The following is a 23,546-nucleotide window of genomic DNA, read 5'->3' on the forward strand; positions in this document are numbered from 1 at the left end:
TCTGGCTTTTGGCTCAGACCTCTTTCCCTGAAGAAAATCCCCCATCCTCCCTCCATATTTCCTTGCAGTTTAGTTGTTAGCTATTTTGGGGGGAAAGTATGGCTACTCATCAGCCCCGGTGCAGCTGCTGTGTGGGGTGCACTCACCTTCATGGAGATTGTTTGGGAGGCTAGGACCAGCCACAAGGGGGCAGCAAAGTCACCCTCTGGGTGTAATAGATATGATGGAAGGTAGAGTCGGTTCCCTAATTTAGTGTTAAGGCACCATTAGGACAGTCGCCGCACGCAATGCAGTTGTCGTTCTTGGGATCGTGCTGATTGGGAGACATCCTTTCTATGCCACCATACAGTTCTTGGTTTATCATCAATAATTAGCCGACCTATAAACTCACAATATTCGCCTCCTCGTCTTTATTTAATCAATGCATCCACTAATTACATGTATTTATTTACAGGTGAGAAAATAAACACACAAGACACACCTCAGCTGTTAGTAGGTTTAGAGAGATTAGGACAAAAACTGCACATACTGTATTGAGGGGATATAGTTAATAGACCGGCGAACGCAATGCTGCCAGTCTAAATCCCGACACTTCCTGGCCGACAGGATACTTACCACCGGCCGTCGGGATCTCCTACTGTCGGTTTATCACTGGTCGGGATTTCGAATAGCCGCCGGTATTTCAATCCCATTACATATTGAGTAATGTAAACTGATTGACATTTGTTTTTGTTTTTATTAAAATTTAAACTGTTATGTATTATTATTATTATGTGCAAGTTTAATGGTCATATATAGTCAGAGTGTAATAGATCCTTTTGTTATAGATATATGATATTCAGGGAATATAAAAAGTATTCACCCGCTTTGGCATTTTTTACATTTTCTTAGATCTGGAGTTTATTTGGGACTAATAACTAGCTACAGATAAAAGAAAAATAGTGAGATAATGATTTGTCCCTATTTTATAAATATTTTATAGAAACAACTTTATTGATCTATAATTACTGCTGTGGATCCTAACTTTAGAGAACTAGACAGAGGGTCTCATTCAGACCCGCTCGTGAGCGCTGAGCGCTCGCAAGCGGGTCGATGTTGCCCAAATGCGCATGCGCACGACGGAGGCGCCTCCGTCGTGCGCATGCGCGAGACCCGAATAACGACGGGGTAGCCGTCATTATGGGTCTCGCACCAAAGGGGGCGTGCTGTCGATGGTGATTGACAGCACACCCCCTTTTTTGGGCGTGCCAGGGGCGTGGCTGCCCAGACGGAGGGGTTCCCATGGGAACGCCTACCGTCTGGGTCCGGCCCCACTGACATCACTAGTGATGTCAGTGGGAGTGATTTTGGCTCTGATAGAGCCAAAATCACTCCAGGGCTTGCGGCCATGAGACCCTACCGCAAGGGTCTCGTCGCAAGCCCGATGGTCGCGATGGTCTTGACCATCGTGACCATCATCATGGACGCTCGCATAAGCTGTGGGTGGTAACCCACAGCTATGCGAGCGTCCAAAAGGCCGCTTCGCAAATAAGAAAAACACGCCCTGATTCAGAGCGGGCGCTCGTTCAGAATCTCACATTCAAAGAGTAATGCCCATATCTGCCCAGATTACTATTTGCTAAGGATGAGTAAAGTCACAGGTTACTCTGGTTACCCCGTTCATAATTTTTTTCGAGGGTACCGCAGACAATACGGCACAGAAGCTACAACTGTGCACATTACAGGGATGGGTCCCAGCTACTGGCAGCCAAGGGGTTAATCCGGATCCAGAGTTGAAGACAAAGCCAAAAGTAAGGTACAAAGGTCAACAGTCACCAATCGGATGATCCAGGGACAAGGACAGGAACATAGCCGGGGGAAAAACTTCCAGAGAGGAGAACGGACAGACAGACAGGCCAAGGGTCAAAGTCTAGGAGGTAATACTGCACTGCAGAGCCAGGTTACCAGGAACAGCCACAGTGTGAAGCACAATAGTCAGGCTCAGGTGCTGCTGTTACCCATCCTAATCCCCCCTCCAGGTTACAGGGGGTTCATTTTAGCCAGGGGGAGTGCGGAGAGCAGGGAAATATAATTAGTAAAGTCTTGCTAAACAGCACCGGCCGCGCCTCACTTGGTAGGGTCACTAATCCACAGTCTGGACTTTCCTAACGCCATTCCCATAATTCCTGAGCCGTGTAGCCTCTATCCGGATACTCTGATGAGATTCCACCATCATTAATACAGAGCATTGTACAGAGGTGGATTTTACTCCTTCTGGTCATAATCATCAGATCTTGTCCTGTTCCCCCAGTCTCAGAGTGAAAGTTTCCTCAATTGTCTGATAGTTATAACAGGCCTCAAATCTGATTGTACAACTTCTGTCCGATTCCTGCGCTCTGAAGGTGACTGTGGAGAAGCTGCCAGATCCGTCCTCCAGGTCTCCGTTTTCTGTTTTATCGTCAACAGGATATGCTCCATTATACCAGAAGAACTCGCAATCATCCGCGTTACATCCATCAACGTTACATCTAAGGGTGACATCGTCGCCCACGCTGGGGCTGTCCGTCAGGCACTCAATTCCTCTTATTTTAAATGATTCCCTTCCATCTTCTGTGGGGGTAAAAGGATATTATATTAGTAAATGACTGTGTTACTGACTACAGTAGATATTGAATCCACTTTTTTATTGTATGAGACCGATGGTATACATAAGTTATTATGTGAATGAAATATCACATCAGAGTACCCTATTAGTGTAACTGAAAAGCGTTCTGCGCCTTTAATAAAATGTTTGTTTGGTTTTTGCTTAATATGTGAATTGATGTTTTCCATTGTCCCTGGTTTTATCTTCTATTCACTCTCAGAGATTGTTACTGAATTGTATCCAATTTGTTTATCACTTACTTGGACTCTGTAATGTGTTTCTGCTCCCAGATACAGGATGGGTTTCTCCTAGTAATAACACAGAAATACAGACGTGAGATATGATAATATACATAGAAAGTCTCCTCCGCGGACAGGAGATAACTGACAGTGTCCTATTAGTAATGAGGGGATCGTAGATCACAGCACAAGAGCAAATGACGGGAAACGTGACATGTAATCATCCAGCAGCTCTCACTACAGTACATGCTGATACTGGTCCATAGATTGTATGGCCAGGTTCTATACTTCTATCTCCATGTTTGTGTTAAAATGGTGTATGTACCATTCTATATTTATATATTACTGCATACCCTCACCACTGAGAGATAGATCAGAGGTTCCCAAACGCGGTCCTCAAGGCTCCCCAACAGTTCAGGTTTTAGTGATAACCATGGTTAAGCACAGGTGGTTAAATCAAATTGAACGAGGTACTAATGAAGTCACCTATGCTCAACCATGGATATCACTAAAACATGAACTGTTAGGCAGCCTTGAGGACCGTGATTGGGAACCTCTGAGATAGATAGTAAAAAGGTTTAACAATGTCTAGATAATCAACAGATGTTAGACAGGCAATAGGTCGACAGGGACAAAAGGTCAACAAGATAAAAGGTCGACACAGATTTTTTTTATTTTAAGGGTTAGGTACTTACCGGAGGGTTAAAGTTAGGCACTAGAAGGGATGGTTAAGGTTATGCACTAGAAGGGATGGTTAGGGTTAATCACTTACCGGAGGGTTAGGGTTAGGCACTAGAATGTGATAGGTCACAAGTTAGGGCTACAGCATAGCCAACCAACAGGACTTACGCTTGGGGGATCAGAATGTTGGAGGCTAATTGGATAACGCTCTAGGTGCGGCCCAGAATGTAGAATTAGTATGTGACACTTTCTAAACGTATTTTGCATGTACTGTTTATTCTGCTTGAACGATATTTGTCAAGTTGTGGGCATGAAACTTGGGCTGCTGCAATACCTTATAGATTATTTCAGTGCAGGGGGTCCAGCCTTTAGGCTGTGGGGAACCAACATTTGTGTATAGAGTAGCATAAATATAGAAGTAGTAACAAGTCAGACTAATCTTACCTGTTAGACATAGATTAAAATGTTTCTGCCTGACTGACTTGGTGACCATATGTGTCACCTCACACCGGACGGACGTGTTACGGTCACTCAGCTCAGGAGTAAATCTCAGGGTGCTAGTACATGTATATAGACTGTCCTCCCCAATCTGTAGATCTGATGATGTCACAGCGTTACCGGGAAATGCGCTAAATCCTTTATACCATTTCACTTGAATGTCTTTTGGTGAGAATCCAGATATCGTTGTTTTAAGCAAGGCTTCCTTCCCCACTTTAGGTTTCAGCGGCTGGACAACAATATCTGATAATGAGGGTGGATTATCTAGAACAGAAAAAGTCCAAATAAATCCATTATATATACATTTCATAGTTTCATATTTTTTCCTAACCACACGTTTGCTTTTATTTTCACTTTTGTGCAAATTCTACTTTTTTATCCATTTTGGGAAAAACAGTATTTGCCGAGTGAGGTGAAATAACCTAAATAAGGCAATTTCCGGAGGTTCAAAGCTCTCTAAAAAAAAAAACAATATATAATTTGTGTGCGTATTGCATAAATAAGGACATAAACAATGACTGATATTGATGTTGGAATGTGACCAGACACATAAAGTACCGAAATAGTCTCAAGGGCGAATGGGTTTAAATAGTATTGTTTAGTTAGGGAGAGGGCAGCATTTGGGGGGGGGGGGGGGAGAGGATGAATTGAAAGTGAAAAAATAGGGGATGTTTGTGACTGGCGCCAATATCCCTTTTGGATCCAATAAAAACAGAGGTATGCGGCCAGGAAAAGGGCCTTTCACTGGGCCCCTCAGAATTATATTTGGAGTGAAAAGATGGTTCCGGCGCTTCCTCTCTTGTATTTGGTAGATTTACTCTCAAACAATCATATATAGAAGAAACTGAAAAAAACAACATATAGGGGCATATTCAATTGGGTGCGAGAATAGCAAAATTCCCTCACCCGTGGGGTTTTGCCTGTAGGTGCGGGATTTTTGCTATTCAATCAGGAGCGGGGTTTTTTACTTTTGGTCACCGGGAGGTTTTTTTTTTGCGCACCACCAGGGCACGACCAATTTTTTTTATAATCCCCAATTTTAGGAAAAAATGCTCTGGAACCCCGGCGGCACCATAACATCCAGGAGCAGCAGCAATTGTTTACTATTCTAACGTCATGGTCTTCAGAATTTTCTAAATAAGAGGTTTTAAAGTAGCACTATACTATAATATGACTTATTTGTTATTGATGTCCCATAGCCCTTAGTGAAGCTCTTATGCCACATGGTTCCTGCAGCTGTGACTGTGGAAGGCTTCAGTCAGATGCCCTTTAGTAGAAAGCGATTCCCATCTATGGCTTAAGGTGGCCATACACACTTCAATTATCGGGGCAATCCGCACGATATCACGGATCGCCCTGATAATTGTAGCATGTGTGCGGGCGACCGAGGGTTAAATATTGCTCTGTCGGGCATGCTGGATTGTCCAGCATGCCCGTCCGATGCAATATTTATGGGGTAAACTGTCTTCCGCATCGGGCAGTGTATGCCCAGCCACGGCCTACAGATACAGACAGATATTTCCTGTGTTCCTTCCCATGGATAGAACAGGGAAATGTCTCCTCCTCCCGGGGGCGGAGCGCAGATGTCGGCTAAGAATCTCACAGTGTATGCCGCGGACATCTACGGCTGGCAGGCTGCCAGATAAAATGTCTGTCGGTCTGACAGGCATTTTATCTAGACATGTATGCCCAGCTTTGGGATTTAAGCTGGCCACACATCTAAAGATTATCTGCCCAACCAGTCAACTAGTTGATTGGTTGGAATGAAAATCTGGTAAGGTATGGGAGTAACTGATGATCAGCAATTTGTTCCTAAATGGCAGAAAACAGATGAAAATGGTCGTTAGACAAGTTTGTTAAATGTTTAATCTAAACAATTTGTTCAAACAACAGTTTTTGTCTATTTTCCAGCGTTTGGGAGCAAATTGCTGATTGTCATTTGCTTTCATACCTTACCAGATTTTCATTCCAACCAATCAACTAGTTGGATGGTTGGACAGATAATCTTTAGAAGTGTGGCCAACTTTACAGTGTACAAAAGAGGGGCCTCGGCTCTGTGATCTCCTAGCCAATTAGACAGACATGGTCGGAGTGCGCAATTGGTCCTCCTGGCAAATTCTGATTCCATTACAGAGTATTTCTGGATCTCCCAAAAAGGCATTTGATCATTATTCAGATTTGAACTTTGAACCATGTATAGATGTTACTGTATATCAAACCTGGCCAACCTGTGGCTTTCCAGCTGTTGTGAAACTACACGTCCCATCATGCCCTGCCACAGTTTTAGCATTCCCTAATAGCAAAACTGTGGCATGGAATGCTGGGACTTGTAGTTTCACAACAGAGGATAGCCACAGTGTGGCCAAGCCTGCTGTATATAAACTATGTTAACCCTTTGTAACACACACCACTTACCGTGTACAATACAGGAAAGTGTGTATGTAGCAATGCGGTAAAAACTTACCTGGAATTCAATATATATATATTTATATATATATATATATATATATACATATATATATATATATATACATACATACATATATTTATACACAATTCTTTTTTTCTTCTGTAAAGAGATCAACAATAAAGATTAGAGATAAATAGTATAAAATGTAACATCCTCACCTGGGAGGGTTAAACAGATAATTTCCCTGAATGTTTCTGCAATATTCTTGTGTTTCACACTACAGACAAAGAGCTTCCTATAGTCCTGAGCTGTGGGTGTTATACGCAGTGTACAGCATATTGTATCCTGTTCCACACTGACTTCTGGTCTCTTCAGCGGTTTATTATCCTCTAACCAGTCCACCTTTATGTCTTCACGTTTACAGCCAGTCACATTGCAGCGGAGAGTCAGAGGTTTCCCATAGCTGGCTTTATCAGGATCACTGGTGATTTTACTAAGATTCAGAATTCCTGAGGAGTCAGAAAAGATTACATGTAATGAGCAGCACAGCTTAGCAAGGTTATATCCGTGACCGTGACCGTGTCTTCTCGCAGCTGCTGCTGTCTGTCTGTGAATTAATCATGAACAGCAAATACAAGGGAGGAAGAATTATCCTTGGTTTCAAAACAAGATCAACACAGAAACTATAAAGCTACAAGTATAAAAATATAATCACAACAACTGGGACACCAACATTGATAATGTTTTAGTAATTAATACATTGTATTTTTTATTTTAGAATATTAACTTTTTATTGTTTTTTGCGCCCCTATTGGTGTTGGTTGCAATCACCGTTCTCTTCATCTAAATATCAATTTACATATTCAAATTAACCAGCAGGAGCCTAAATGAGAACAATTGGGCATTAGTTTTAGCCATGGGAAGTGATCAGGATTAATGGTTATTTGGATGAACTTTAATTATTTATCTGTAGCTGAATCCTAACACGCTTAAGATATAATACACAGGTTATTACAGTTGTGCCTAAACCCGTAAGATGTGGCACTTGGGTTGGATGTGTCATGTGCTAGGGTACCATTACCATGATCTGATGGCGGCCTCATATATTTCCTGACTACATCTACTATCCATTCCGACCAATGGGATGTAGTTAATTTACCGGCGGCTGGGGTGCCGGCCGTCGGAATCCCAACCCCTGTCTAAAGATAGGCGTCGAAAACCCAATGCCTATTTTTAGCCAAAATCCCAAACGAAGGTAAGCGGGGCCCTGTAAAGTGTTAGGGGAGGGGGGTTAGCCTCATTTTCGTTTTAGGGATCCCTGGGGGACATTAGGGTTAGCCACCCCCCTGGGGAGGATTAGGCTACGGAGAGGGGGGGTTAGGCACCCCCGTGGGGAGGTTAGAGTTAGACACCCCCTGGGGAGGTTTAAGTATAGGATGCGGGATGGGGGGGGGGGGTTAGGCACCACTAATGGAGGGTTATGGTTAGGGGGGGGAGAGGGATAGGGTTAGGCTACTTACCACCCTTGTCGGCATCTTCATTGTTCAGGCTTCCGGTGTCGGGATATGAACCAGAGGCTATTCAGCTGATAGTGATCAGGACCAAAGATCTTTTGGGGCTCATTCTTACTTTGATTTTAGAGTTGATTATATGCTTAAAGGTAGCTTCACCCAGAGGCATTTAATATGATAATTTTGGGATATACTTATCTTAGGATACGCACAACTCAAAAATAAGCGCATAAATTGCCACCCATGTAATGTTGTACGTTTTGAACTCAAATGCATCGAACTCTAAGGCCGGGATGTAATAAGTTCCAGATTTGCAATCACAGAGCCTGCATTCTAATGCGGCGCTGGTCACGAGCCAATCGGAGCTTGTGGATCGGCAGCCCCTGCTGATTGGCTACCGGTCCGTGAGCTCTGATTGGCTCGCGAACTGTGCCACATTAGAATGACGGCAGCGTTGTGCCTCTAGTCTCAAGGGCTGCTGTGGGCGGCTGGCTGCCAGTGTTGCTCCAAATCAACACCTGCAGCCACCAGGGCCCCCATCTCCTCTGTGCCTCCCTCAAGTCCGTGCCCCCTTCCCAGTTGCAGCCCTGATATAGGAGGTATTCAGACACAAACCCAGATGAATCATTCATCATCTGTGATGATTATTAAACAGATGAGACAGACTGGCGGTGCTGTATCTATATGTGTCCTAGTGGGGCAAAAACTGTAAATACGTTCCTGCCACTACCATCATCAATGTTATGTTAAAATCACCCTCCCCAACCTACCTTTAAGATTCATAACAAATGTCTGCTTAAAAGTGCCCAGTTTATGAATGACATCGAGGCGGAATTCAGCCATATGGTGCTCAGTAGTGGGTGTGAGCGTCAGCTCTACGGTACCAAAGAATGTCCCGGATTTCAGGTCATGTTGGATGTTGTCTTTACAGTCTCCAGAGGTAAATATGGTCCCCCTCAAATGCCACCGAACTTCAAAATGTTTAGGGTACATGTCTTTGATCATACAGGATAAAGTCACTGGTTTCCCAATCTCAGGATATTTAGGGATACACGTTATTTCACTTATACTGGGTGCAGACACTGTAATATAAAATAACAGCTGTTATATACAGTACAGTACAGCATGGAGCCAGTAACAACAATGGGATATAGAATAACAACTGTGCTATATACAGGACAGTGTGGGGTTAGTAATAGTGAAATAAGGAGAGTTATACCCTTGTTAACTCTCCTACTTCGAAGTCCATAGGGTCCACAGGGAGACAATGGGGTGTTGGTGATACTTGGAAGACTGGACACCAACAGCAAAGCTTTTTTCTGTCCCATGATGCTCCGGTCCTTCCCCCTGTACCCCGCCCACAGCCTGAAGGCAACTCAGTTTTGTTAGTAAGCCCAAAGCAGGAGCAGGATAGGAGAGAAGGAAGACTGGTACACTGAAGAATCACACTCTCTCACAGAAAAGGAAACAAGGTGCGTCAGGGCGGGTGCCCTGTGGACCATATAAACTTTGAAGAAAGAGAGTTAACAAGGGTAAGTTTTACCATAACTCTCCTTTTCTTCTTCAGGGTCCATAGGGCTCCACAGGGAGACAATGGGGGCAGTTGTTCAAGGGTGGGGACGCTCCTGAGCTGAGAGGAGAACCCGTCGTCCAAAGAAAGGAAGCATCCTGAGAGGCAAACTTATCAAAGGCATAGAACCTAAGAAAGGTGTGGACAGAAGACCACGTGGCTGCCTTGCATAGTTGTTTGACAGATGCACCACGGCGGGCTGCCCACGATGGACCCAAAGAGTGAGTAGAATGAGCAGATAATGTAGGGGGCACAGGAAGTCCAGCGTGTAGGCCTGTGAAATAGTCATGCGAACCCATATGGCCAGAGTTTGTTTGTTAGCTGGCCATCCCTTCTTGTGGAATCCATATAGGACAAAGATGGAATCGGTTTTCCTGATGGGACCAGTACGGTCCACATACTGTAGATCTTCAGAGCACGGACCACATCCAAGGAAGCCTCACCTGCCGAGAGGTCTGGTGATTGAAAGGCCGGAACTACAATTTCCTTATTAAGATGGAAACGAGAAACCACCTTGGAAGGAAACCAGGGCGCATTCGAAGAACAGCCCTGTCCTAATGAAAGATCAGAAATGGGGAGTGACAGAAGAAAGCCTCTAAATCCGATACCCTACGGGCAGATGCTATAGCCAGAAGAAAAAGAGTCTTCGCAGTTAGCCATTTGACATCTACTGAATCCAGGGTTTCAAATGGAGGTTCCTGAAGTGCGTGGAGAACCACAGACAAATCCCACGGAGCCACTAGAGGGACTAAGGGAGGTTGTATATGGAGAACACCCTGCAGGAAGGTGTGAACATCCGGCAGAGGAGCAATTCTGCGTTGGAACCACATGGACAGAGCAGAGATGTGCTCTTTCAGAGAGGCCAGGCGGAGTCAGAGATCCAACCAAGCTTGAAGAAAGGCAAAGATTCTAGAAACCTAAAAAACCAGAGGGTCATAGTTTCTGGTAGCACACTACTGGAAATATGTATGCCACACCCAGTGATACATCCAGGCAGAGGCCGGTTTGCGCGCTCTGAGCATGGTCTGGACCACAGAGCTAGAAAATCCTTTAGACCTTAGGAGGGATGTCTCAAGAGCCAAGCCATCAATGACAGATCGGCCAGGTCCGGATCTACTAACAGGACTGTGCCCCCTTCTTGCTTGAACTTCCAAAGAATCCGAGGAAGAAGGGAGACTGGAGGGAAGAGGTACACCAAATGGAAGGTCCACTTCACTGACAATGTGTACACGAAGGCTGCATCAGGGTCCCTTGCCCTGGCCACGTACACTGGAAGCTTGTGGTTGTGTCGTGAGGCCATGAGGTCCACATTTGGTAGACCCCATTGGTCCACCTGAAGCTGTAATCCCCGGGATGAACACTTCGGAGATTACTGGGAGATAGCGTTTGACCCATGTGAGAATGCGGGACACTTCTGCCATTGCTGACCGACTTCAAGTGCCTGCCTGGTGATTGAGGTAGGCCACTGCTGTGGCGTTGTCAGACTGTACTGTACTGGCCTGAGTGCCAGGACGTTGATTGGTAAGATCACCTCAGGTGGAGTCCAGCGTAGTAGGAAGGAGTGCTGGCCGTTCACTGCGGCCCACCCGTGGAGGCTTGCATTCGTGGTGAGGCGTGCCCAGTCTGGGATCCAAAAGGGGCGACCCTTGTTTAAGTGGGACATCTGTAGCTACCAGGATAAGGACAGACGAACCTCCGGAGAGAGGCCCTTCATCTGGAATCTGAGCAGATGGGCAGCCCATTCCATCTAGAGACACCATAAAGTCCCCAGGCTCCATAGCCAGGACAATCCATACGAAACCTGGGCACCCTGATAAACATGTTCAGAGACCTGAGGTTGAGGATAGGCCGATGAGACCCATTGGGCTTGTGAACCAAGAAAAGGGTAGAGTAATAACTCGTCCCTCACTGTGATGAAGGGACCGATATTATTACCCCTGAGAGCAGCAAGGATTGAATGGCCTTCTGGAGGAGCAGGGCTTTTCTTTAGGTCCGATGGAAGTCCTGTGCAAAAGAACTGTTGGGGGGGGCTGCCTCAGGAATGAAAGGGTATACCCGTGGGAGACCACTTCTTGTACCCAGGCATCTATGGTGGTCTGATGCCAGAACTGGACAAACTGAAGTCGGCCTCCCACCCTGGGAGCCCCCAGGGGAGGCCCACCCCGTCAGGGTGAAGGCTTGTCCTCAGATTTGGGAGGTGGACATCTAGTAGCCCAGGTCTGTTTGATCCTAGACTTGGAGGCCTTTGTGGATGCCGACTGCCGTGGAAAGGACTGACCCAAAAGGAAGACATCTGAAGCTTCATCGCAGTTGCAGAGAGCAAGAACGCCATCTTAGAAGCTGCCAAGATAGTCACAATGTTGTCCAATTCTAGGCCAAACAGGATCTCCCAAGAGTAAGGCAGAGACTCCAAAGCCTTTTTGGAGTCCAAGTCTGCCTTCCATGAACGAAGCCAAATGACATGGCGGGCTACCACGGTAGTAGCAGATGCTTTGGAAGCTAGAGATCTGTATTCAAAGCTGCTTCTCCTAAATAGGAGGCGGCATCCCTAATGAGAGAGATGTAGGACAGCTGTTCCCGAGAAGCATCAGAGAAAAATGTGTCTTCTAGGGCCAACTCTCAATGGCTTTTGCTACCCAGGCCGTAGCCATGGCAGGACGAGTGATAGCTTGTGTAAGAGAGTATATAGACTTCAGGCAAGCTTCAATCCTTCTATCCGTAGTCACCTTTTAGGAGGTTGCTGTATGGATAGGTAAGGTAGAATTCTTAACCAGGCATGTCACGTGGGAATCCACTGTAGGGGGAACTTCCCATTTAGTGCAATCAGTAGCTGGAAGAGGGTAAAAAGAAATCAAGCATTTAGGCAGCTGAAACTTTTTATTTGGCGTATTCCATGCTTCACTCATGAGATCAGATAGCTGATCAAAGTAAGGAAACTCCGGCAAAACTACCTTCTGTCGTTTAAAGAGTGGCTCTTTTGCCTTAGGAGTGGGTTCTATGGGCTTCATTCAGAGCCGCTTGTAAGCGGCCGCTCGTTCGTTCCGAGCATGTTCACACAACTGCGCATGCGTACGGATCGTAATACGCATACGCGACCCAGTCAGTGCGGCCAAAAAACGTTTGTTCGCTAAATAGCGAATGCCTGCTATTTTGAGTGACAGAATGAGGCGTATGTGGGTGGTAACAGGGGAAGGTGCTTGAAAACGGGGAGTGGAATTCAGAACGCAGGCGTGCTTAAAGGTCAAAACGGGCGTTTTAAGGGTGTGCATAATTAATACAGCAGCGTCATTGACCACGTCACTTGGTAGTTTTATAGCCAGAACTGCTCGCAAGATTGCGGTAGGAAAAACCAACCACAAGAATAGCGAGCAGTTCATACGCTGTTCGATGTACTCGATTAATCTAATAAATAGCGGACATGACGTAGGATGCGAGCGGCCAGGGGGCGTATTTTTCCAAAAAAACACCGCTTGTTTTGTTCGCTCAATCAGACCTAGAGGCGTGAACATACCGCAAAGAGCGAACGGTTTATTTGAATAGCCACCCCTTTTTTCTGAACGAGCGAGCGCAAATAGCGTCCGGCTCTGAATCAGACCCATTATCTTCTATTTGAAGAATTGATTTTGCAGCTTTCATTAGTGCAGGTATATTTAATTTAGAGTCATAGTGAGAGTGTGTCTTCTGCCTCCCAAGACGATAACTCAGAATCTGATAGCTGGGTGGACTGGGAAGATGACACAGCACACTTAGAAGTTTAACTAGGTAAGGGTCTCTCCTTTTGCAACATATGTTGAAAGGCTGCAGAGGTAAAAAGTACGTCTACCCATGAAGGAGGCAAAGCAGGCACTGGATTTGCAGGGAATACCTGTTGTGGCCATCCCACACCTGTAAAAAAGAAGCACAGGGGGGGGATCCTGAGGAGAGGCTGAAGGGGCCGATGGGCCAGGTGCCGTATAACAAGATGCACATAGACCATCTTGAATGAGAGCCTCTGAAACTGAACCTGCTAAACAGGACTTACAAGAAACCAGGGTGGGAGCACTTGCCTGCTGTTACTCTTGCCTTTGCTAGACATAGCTGCAAGGATAGTATAACATACTTCTGGCACAGTGCAGTAAGCAACACAAATATATGTACAATATGGCACAGTTCAGTGCGCAACACAGATGTACAGTACAGTATGTGACAGCACTCACAAAATCAGGTAGATGTGAGGTACAGTGAACTCCCTATACCTCAGTATTCTAAAGTTATAGTGAAAGAAAGGGAAAGATATAAGCTGACAGTTGAGAAAAATAATGAGAGTTATGGTAAAACGTACCTTTGTTAACTCTCTTTTTTCGAAGTCCATAGGGTCCACAGGGAGACCTTGGGGTGTAGGTGGTGGTTGAGGACCGGGCACCACACAGTTAAAGCTTTCAGCTCCCAGGATGCATCGGTCCATCCCCCTTTACCCTGACCTGAGCCAGAGGGGAATCAGCATGGCTTGCGGTTCAAATCCTGACAGCCGAAGCCCGGTAGGGGTGAAGATCCCGACTTCTAATTTAGGCAAGTATAGCTAACCTAACCCCCCCTCTAACCCTCTCTTAGAGGTGCCTAACCCCTTCCCCGCAGCCTAAACCTAAGCCTCTCGGGGGGCTGCCTAACCCTACGTCCCCCCGTGAGCCCCTAACCTAACCCTCCCCCCGCGGCTGTCCGCTCCTGGCGCCCGGCTTACCTTCGTTCGCGATGCCGAGCGTCGGGCTCCTGGCGTAGGTAAAATGACAGGCGTCGGGACCCTTGCTGGGATTAGACAGTCAGGATGCCGACGATCGTCATTTAGACCGTCGGGCATCCCGACTGCATACCGGCAGAGGCACCTCAGTTCGTAACAAGCCAAAGGCCGGAGGAGGAGAAGAGAGAAGGAAGACTGGTACACACAAGATTCACACTCTCACGTAGAAGGAGACAGGAAACCGGTGACCAGAAACATTGCCCATGTGAAGCCAGGTGCGTCAGGGCGGGTGCCCTGTGGACCCTATGGACTTCGAAGAAAAAGAGTTGACAAAAGGTAAAGTTTACCATAACTCTCATTTTCTTCTTCAGGGTCCATAGGTCTCCACAGGGTGACCTTGGGGATGTCCCAAAGCAGCTATTTAAGGGAGGGGACGCTATGCGCTGAGGAGAATCTGGCGTCTCAAGGAAGCATCCTGAGAGGCAAATGTATCGAAGGCGTAGAACCTCAGAAAGGTGTTGACAGAGGACCATGTGGCCACCTTACAAAGCTGCTCAGCTGAGGCACCATGGTGAGCTGCCCCGAGGGACCCACAGACCGAGCAGAATGAGCAGTAACAGTAGCCGGTACAGGAAGGCAATCCTGCGTGTAAGCCTGTGAGATAGTCATGCAAAGCCATCTAGTCAATGTCTGTTGGCTGGCCATCCCTTCTTGTGAAATCCACAGAGCACATATAAGGAGTCTGATTTCCGAAGAGAACTGGTACGGTCCACGTAGATCCTGAGGGTACTGACCACATCCAAGGAGGCCTCATCTGCCGATAGGTCTGGTGATTGAAAGGTCGGGACTACAATTTCCTCATTAATGTGGAAACGAGTAACAAGTTTTGGAAGGAAACCAGGGCGAGTCCGAAGCATAGCCTTGTTCTGATGGATATCAGAAATGGGGAGCGACAGCAGAGCGCCCCTAAATCTGACACCCTTCTGATGGACGCCATAGCCAGAAGAAAAAGAGTCTTCGCTGTGAGCCACGAGTTCCACAGATTCCAGGGGTTCAAACGGAGGACCCTGGAGAACTACTGACAAATCCCATGGAGCCACTGAAGGGACAAAGAGATGTTGTATACGGAGGACATCTGGAGGAAGGTGTGGACATACGGTAGTGGAGCAAGTCTACGCTGGAGCCAAATGGATATAGCAGAGACATGCACTTTCAACAAGGCCAGGCAGAGTCCAAGGTCCAATCCAGCTTGAGGGAAGGCCAGGACTCTGAACATCCTAAACACTTGATGGTCATAGCTTCTGAAGAACTCAAGGAAGAAGGGAGATTGGAGGGAATAGATATGCTAACTGGAAGGTCCACTTCACTGACAATGCATCTACGAAGGTTGCCTCGGCATTCCCTGGTTCTGGACCCGTACACCGGCAATTTGTGATTGTGTCGGGAGGCCATGAGGTCCACCTCTGGTAGGCCCCATCTGTTCACTAGGAGTTGAAAAACCTCTGGGTGAAGAGAGCATTCCCCGGCATGCACATCGTGATGGTTGAGGAAGTCTGCTTCCCTATTGAGAACTCCCGGAATGAACACTGCAGAGATGGCCGGGAGGTGACCCTCTGCCCATGTCAGAATGCGTGACACTTCTGTCATTGCTGCCCGACTTCGAGTGCCTCCTTGATGGTTGATGTAACCCACTGTTGTGGCATTGTCTGACTGTATCTGTACAGGTTTTCCTTGAAGTATGTCCTGGGCCAGTATAAGGGTCTGTAGACAGCTCAAAGTTCCAATATGTTGATTGGCAGGGTTGATTTGACCGATGTCCAACGGCCCTGGAAGGAGTGTTGACCGGTCACTGTGTCCCAGCCCCAGAGACTGGCATCCGTTGTTAGGAGTACCCAGTCCGGGATAAAAAAGGGGCGACCCTTAGTTAGATGAGATGTCTGTAGCCACCAAGATAGGGAGAGAGCACCATTGTTTGAGCTCTGATCTGATGGGGCAACCCATTCTACCTGGAGAGGATTAGCCTCTGCAGAGGCCTGTAGTGGAACTGAGCATACTCTACCATGTCGAAGGTGGATACCATGGATCCCAGAACCTGCATTGCTGAGTGGACTGACATTCAGCGACTGTGGTGGAATCTGCACACTCGTAGTTGAAGTATGGAGATCTTGTTTGGTGTCAGAAAGATTCTCTGATTCTGAGAATCTAGCAGGACTCCCAGATGAACCATTCTTTGTGAAGGATTCAGGGAGGACTTTTTCCAGTTGATTAACCATCCGTGCTTTTGAAGGAAAATTATGGTTAGCTGCAGATGGCGTTGAAGCACCTCTAGGGATCCTGCTAAGAGTAGGAGGTCTTCCAGATATGGTTGCAGTCGGACACCCTGACCACGCAGGTGGGCCGCCATGATAGCCATAATTTTGGTAAATATCCGTGGAGCTGTGGATAATCCAAAGGGCAGAGTCTGAAATTGGAAGTGTTGCTGTAGTACAGCAAACCAGAGATATTGCTGATGAAAGGGCACTATAGGTACATGTAGGTAAGCGTCATGAATATCCACAGATACCATAAAGTCCCCAGCCTCCATAGCTAGGATGATAGAGCGTAGGGTTTCCATCCTGAACCTGGGTACCCTGAGGAATTTGTTCAGGGATTTGAGGTTGAGGATAGGCCAATGAGACACATTCGGCTTCTGAACCAGAAAGAGAGTAGAATAATAACTTGTCCCTCGTTGAGATAGCGGGACTGGCACAATTACCCCTGCTTGCAGCAAGGACTGTATGGATTTCTGGATTTGCAGGGCCTTGTTTGGGTCTGAAAGAGGGCCTGTGTAGAAAAATTTGTTAGAAATGAGAGGGCATACCCGTGAGAGACTACTTCTCTTACCCAAGCGTCCGTGGTAGTTTGACACTAGCACTGGGCAAACTGAAGAAGTCAGCCTCCTACTCTGGGTTCCCCAGGGGGAGGCCTGTCCTGTCAGGCTGAGGGCTTGTCCTCAGATTTTGAAGCAGGGCGTCTGGTGGTCCAGGCCTGCTTTGTCCCTGGCTTGGTGGCCCTAGTGGAAGTCAACTGCCTAGGAAAGGACTGACTTTTAGGCTTTCCTTGAGGACGAAAGGACCTAAAAGATTTAGTCTGAGGCTTTGTAGTATTAGTCGCTGAAGGCAGAAATGCAGTTTTTGATGCCACCAATGTGATTACAATCTTGTCAAGGTCTGGGCCAAACAATATCTCCCCATTGTAGGGCAATACTTCTAAGCCCTTCTTTGAATCCGCATCGGCCTTCAATGAACGTAGCCACAGGATACGGCAAGCAGACACCACCATGGCTGAGACTCTAGAGGTCAGGAGACTGGCATCCAATGTCGCTTCTCCAATATAGGAAGCTGCATCTCGTATGTGAGCTATGAAAAACATCTGATCCCTAGATGCATCTGAGGGAAAAGAGACTTCAAGTGCGTCAGCCCAGCACGCTATTGCTTTAGCCATCCATGCAATAGCCATGGTCGGATGAACAACAGCCCCTGAAAGAGAGGTTTCAACCTTTCTATCCGTATGGTCCTTCAGAGAGGATACTGTAGAAATAAGCAATGTTGCACTCTTAATTAATCGAGCAACATGGGAAACCACCGCAGGGGGATTCACCCATTTTGAACAATGAGCCGCAGGAAATGGATAACAGGAGGTCACACGTTTTTGGGGCTGAAACCTCTTACCAGGCGTCTGCCAGGCTGCTGCCATGTGTTTAGCTAGTTGTTCCAAACTCTGCTGAAGCCACTTTCAGTCGTTTAAACAGTGGGTGCTTTGATTTAGGGGCTGGTTCGTCATCTTCTATTAGTAAGATAGATCTAACAGCTCGCACCAAAGCAGGAATATTATTTTTTGACTGACTCTCTTCCTCCTCAGAGGGGAGTCAGCTCTAGAGAGATTAGCATCTTCTGCCTCCTCAGATGACACAAATAAAAAATATAGTGGTCGCTCACATCAGCTTAATGATATTGCACAGGTGCTTGTAAAGGGCGGGGTTTACTCTGAACCACAGAAGAAAAGGGTATTCCCTCTAGCACACTGCAACAATATCAGCAAAAAATACTTGAACCCTACATGATAATAGAAATTCAGAGGTATTAGTTGCATCCTCAGATGACACCTCAGAATCTGAGAGCTGCATGGACTCTGAGGACAACACAGGACGCTTAGCAGTTTTACTGTGTAGGGGCTTCTCACCTTGCAACATATTTTGAAAGGCTGTAGAGGTAGCCATCAGATTCTGTACTGAGCTAGAGAATACGTCTACCCATGGAGGGGGCACAGGAGGTACCTGTATGGCCTGAACCTGTTGTTGTAACCCCATAGGATAAATTACAGCCGGGACCACTAGGCGGTCCACAATAGTAGCCAGCACCTGAGAAAAGGAAGCCCAGGGGAGCTCTTGTGCAGGAGCTGGGGGGTCTGATTGAGCTGGAGCTAGCATATAACCCATCTTGTATCAAATCCTCCTCACTTAAACCTGCAGCACATAATTAGCATGATAGCAGTATGGGTGTAGATGCTTGCTTGCTACTCTTGCCTTTGCTAGACATAGCTGGAGAATAGTATAGCACACAATATTGCACTGGGTATTATGCAACCACTAGGTATGTAGAATACAAGTAGGAATGCAATATACTGATCCTGACTTATGCTTGGGCAAGATGCAGGAGCGCACAGCACAAATATGGCACAGTGCAGTAACCAACAGTATGTGCCAACCCTCCAAAATACAAGAGATGTGAGGCAAAGAAAAACCCTGAATACACCTGTATGTTAGGGCAAAGTAAGGAAAAATGGGAAAGATATATGCTGACAGTATAGAGAAATCTACAGATAGGCAGCGTTAGCATAAGTCACATACAATGCAGAAACACAATATAACTGCAAAAAGGCTCTACAATCAACTACACAGATTCTGTGATCAGAGACTCAACATCTGGTAAGTTATAGAGCTACATAACTTGACTTCAGGGTGAGGTATGTAGGGGGACCGGACCCAGCGCTTCCCTGAGAGAGCTGTGGCTGAGCCTGGAGAAAATGGCCGCCGGAGACCTCTGAGGGGGCGTGGTCGGAGGAGGAGAGCAGCTCAGGGAAGCAAGACCTCAGAGGAATGGCGCCCTGAGCTGAGGGGCTGCTTTAATGGGGAAAGCTAACCTCCCCATGCAAATTATTAACCACTGGGACGCTGGATTCCCGCTCCATATGTACCCTGGTGGTCTAGTGGATCACTGTGGACAAAGCCTGTGTTCACTCTCAGCACCTCCAGCAGGGGCTGGCTGGCAACTTACAGGCTGGGGGGCAAGCCCAAGTGAGTGGCCCCAGGTTTTCTCCCAAAAAGTAAGAGTGATTAATCAAGACAGGGAGGTGTGTCTCCTTATTCATCTGATGTGAAGTCCTGTGAGTGCCGCCCGTCGTTTCTTTCTGTATACTGGACATAGCTGAGATTTAAGTCCAGGAGGGAAGGCACCGAGGCATGATACACTAAAGGATTGAGTGCCGGATTTGCTGGAGATATATATATATATATATATATATATATATACATACACACACACAGAATATAGTGTGTATATATATATATATATATAAAAAAGGGTGCGCTTCAAAGATAATGATAAACACTTTTATGTATATAATCCTTATAGTATCACTAAACCTTGAACATAAGCCCAATTAATAATTAATTTTGATTGACATAAATGAAAAATGCTATAATTCCAAATTGTCACTATACACCAAAATCCAAACAGTCTTTCACATAAAAATGTCCTCCAAAAGTCAGACGTTAGACTGATCTTCTTAACGATGTTGATCCAAAATGAATCTTTATGATATTGATGAACAAATGTAGCACTCCTCTTTAGGGTAGTGGAACCTTCCTTTGTACTTGATCTAGAACAAAAACCCTCGCACCAAGAGAAAATCACCCAAGGGTGTTACTGTTAGTCATCTCTACCTCAGTGGGAGAATATAAGGTGGGACAGCATTATTGATAGTGATGAGCGGTTCGGATTCTGAGGAATCTGAACCGCTCCGAACAGGTGGAATCCGAGTCCACCCGAACGCAAGTTCGGGTGTTCCCGCCTGACTCGGATTCCACCTCGAGGCCGAACGTCACCCGTCCGGCGTCGGATTCTCGCGAGAGCCGAGTGACGTTCGGCCTCAATAAAAAGGCAGTCGGCGCCATTTCTCGCGTGACGCGTAGTTAGGTAGTTAGCTAGTGCGCTGTCTGTTCTAGTGTTAGATAGATTAGAGTAGGCAGTGCTCTGTGACTTTACTGGGCATAAGCCCTTGTGTGTGCTCCGTGACTGGGCATAATAAGCCCACTGTGTGTATGTGTACTCTACTACTCACTGTATTATACAAGCTCCGTGACAACTGACAGGGCATAGCCCACTGAGTGTATTATACAAGCTCCGTGACAGGGCATAGCCCACTGAGTATTATACAAGCTCCTTGACAGGGCATAGCCCACTGTGTCTATTATACAAGCTCTGTGACAGGGCATAGCCCACTGTGTCTATTATACAAGCTCCGTGACAGGGCATAAGCCCACTGAGTGTATTATACAAGCTCCGTGACAGGGCATAAGCCCACTGAGTATTATACAAGCTCCGTGACAGGGCATAGCCCACTGAGTGTATTATACAAGCTCCGTGACAGGGTATAGCCCACTGAGTATTATACAAGCTCCTTGACAGGGCATAGCCCACTGTGTCTATTATACAAGCTCTGTGACAGGGCATAGCCCACTGTGTCTATTATACAAGCTCCGTGACAGGGCATAGCCCACTGAGTGTATTATACAAGCTCCGTGACAGGGCATATGCCCACTGAGTATTATACAAGCTCCGTGACAGGGCATAGCCCACTGAGTGTATTATACAAGCTCCGTGACAGGGCATAGCCCACTGTGTCTATTATACAAGCTCCGTGACAGGGCATAAACCCACTGAGTATTATACAAGCTCCGTGACAGGGCATAGCCTACTGTGTATATTATACAAGCTCCGTGACAGGGCATAGCCCACTGAGTGTATTATACAAGCTCCGTGACAGGGCATAAGCCCACTGAGTATTATACAAGCTCCGTGACAGGGCATAAGCCCACTGAGTATTATACAAGCTCCGTGACAGGGCATAGCCCACTGTGTCTATTATACAAGCTCCGTGACAGGGCATAAGCCCACTGAGTGTATTATACAAGCTCCGTGACAGGGCATAAGCCCACTGAGTATTATACAAGCTCCGTGACAGGGCATAAGCCCACTGTGTCTATTATACAAGCTCTGTGACAGGGCATAAGCCCACTGTGTCTATTATACAAGCTCCGTGACAGGGCATAGCCCACTGAGTCTATTATACAAGCTCCGTGACAGGGCATAAGCCCACTGAGTATTATACAAGCTTCGTGACAGGGCATAGCCCACTGAGTGTATTATACAAGCTCCGTGACAGGGCATAGCCCACTGTGTCTATTATACAAGCTCCGTGACAGGGCATAAGCCCACTGAGTATTATACAAGCTCCGTGACAGGGCATAGCCCACTGTGTCTATTATACAAGCTCCGTGACAGGGCATAAACCCACTGAGTATTATACAAGCTCCGTGACAGGGCATAGCCTACTGTGTATATTATACAAGCTCCGTGACAGGGCATAGCCCACTGAGTGTATTATACAAGCTCCGTGACAGGGCATAAGCCCACTGAGTATTATACAAGCTCCGTGACAGGGCATAAGCCCACTGAGTATTATACAAGCTCCGTGACAGGGCATAGCCCACTGTGTCTATTATACAAGCTCCGTGACAGGGCATAAGCCCACTGAGTGTATTATACAAGCTCCGTGACAGGGCATAAGCCCACTGAGTATTATACAAGCTCCGTGACAGGGCATAAGCCCACTGTGTCTATTATACAAGCTCTGTGACAGGGCATAAGCCCACTGTGTCTATTATACAAGCTCCGTGACAGGGCATAGCCCACTGAGTCTATTATACAAGCTCCGTGACAGGGCATAAGCCCACTGAGTATTATACAAGCTTCGTGACAGGGCATAGCCCACTGAGTGTATTATACAAGCTCCGTGACAGGGCATAGCCCACTGTGTCTATTATACAAGCTCCGTGACAGGGCATAAGCCCACTGAGTATTATACAAGCTCCGTGACAGGGCATAGCCCACTGAGTGTATTATACAAGCTCCGTGACAGGGCATAGCCCACTGTGTCTATTATACAAGCTCCGTGACAGGGCATAAGCCCACTGAGTATTATACAAGCTCCGTGACAGGGCATAGCCCACTGTGTCTATTATACAAGCTCCTTGACAGGGCATAGCCCACTGTGTCTATTATACAAGCTCCGTGACAGGGCATAAGCCCACTGAGTATTATACAAGCTCCGTGACAGGGCATAAGCCCACTGTGTCTATTATACAAGCTCTGTGACAGGGCATAAGCCCACTGTGTCTATTATACAAGCTCCGTGACAGGGCATAGCCCACTGAGTCTATTATACAAGCTCCGTGACAGGGCATAGCCCACTGAGTGTATTATACAAGCTCCGTGACAGGGCATAAGCCCACTGAGTATTATACAAGCTTCGTGACAGGGCATAGCCCACTGAGTGTATTATACAAGCTCCGTGACAGGGCATAGCCCACTGTGTCTATTATACAAGCTCCGTGACAGGGCATAGCCTACTGTGTATATTATACAAGCTCCGTGACAGGGCATAGCCCACTGAGTGTATTATACAAGCTCCGTGACAGGGCATAAGCCCACTGAGTATTATACAAGCTCCGTGACAGGGCATAAGCCCACTGAGTATTATACAAGCTCCGTGACAGGGCATAGCCCACTGTGTCTATTATACAAGCTCCGTGACAGGGCATAAGCCCACTGAGTGTATTATACAAGCTCCGTGACAGGGCATAAGCCCACTGAGTATTATACAAGCTCCGTGACAGGGCATAAGCCCACTGTGTCTATTATACAAGCTCTGTGACAGGGCATAAGCCCACTGTGTCTATTATACAAGCTCCGTGACAGGGCATAGCCCACTGAGTCTATTATACAAGCTCCGTGACAGGGCATAAGCCCACTGAGTATTATACAAGCTTCGTGACAGGGCATAGCCCACTGAGTGTATTATACAAGCTCCGTGACAGGGCATAGCCCACTGTGTCTATTATACAAGCTCCGTGACAGGGCATAAGCCCACTGAGTATTATACAAGCTCCGTGACAGGGCATAGCCCACTGAGTGTATT

At 46.7% G+C, this 23,546-nt stretch overlaps 1 protein-coding gene across 1 annotated transcript in view; it reads right to left on the reverse strand.

Moving 5' to 3' along the window:
- Positions 1–405: 405 nt before the first annotated feature.
- The window catches only part of LOC148506240 (hemicentin-1-like), an 89,739-nt gene continuing 66,598 nt past the window's right edge, over positions 406–23,546 (reverse strand). Inside the window, exons 8-12 of the mRNA XM_088447092.1 lie at positions 8,733–9,044; positions 6,670–6,960; positions 3,988–4,305; positions 2,884–2,931; positions 406–2,589 (exon numbers count right to left, since the gene is read on the reverse strand). Of these exons, the coding sequence (XP_088303218.1) occupies positions 2,267–2,589; positions 2,884–2,931; positions 3,988–4,305; positions 6,670–6,960; positions 8,733–9,044 (1,292 nt within the window). The 3' untranslated portion in view covers positions 406–2,266. The remainder of the gene's footprint in view (positions 2,590–2,883; positions 2,932–3,987; positions 4,306–6,669; positions 6,961–8,732; positions 9,045–23,546) is intronic.

This window comes from Taudactylus pleione, unplaced genomic scaffold (assembly GCF_031769625.1).
Source record: "Taudactylus pleione unplaced genomic scaffold, aTauple2 ptg000418l, whole genome shotgun sequence".
Lineage (NCBI taxonomy): Eukaryota > Metazoa > Chordata > Amphibia > Anura > Myobatrachidae > Taudactylus > Taudactylus pleione.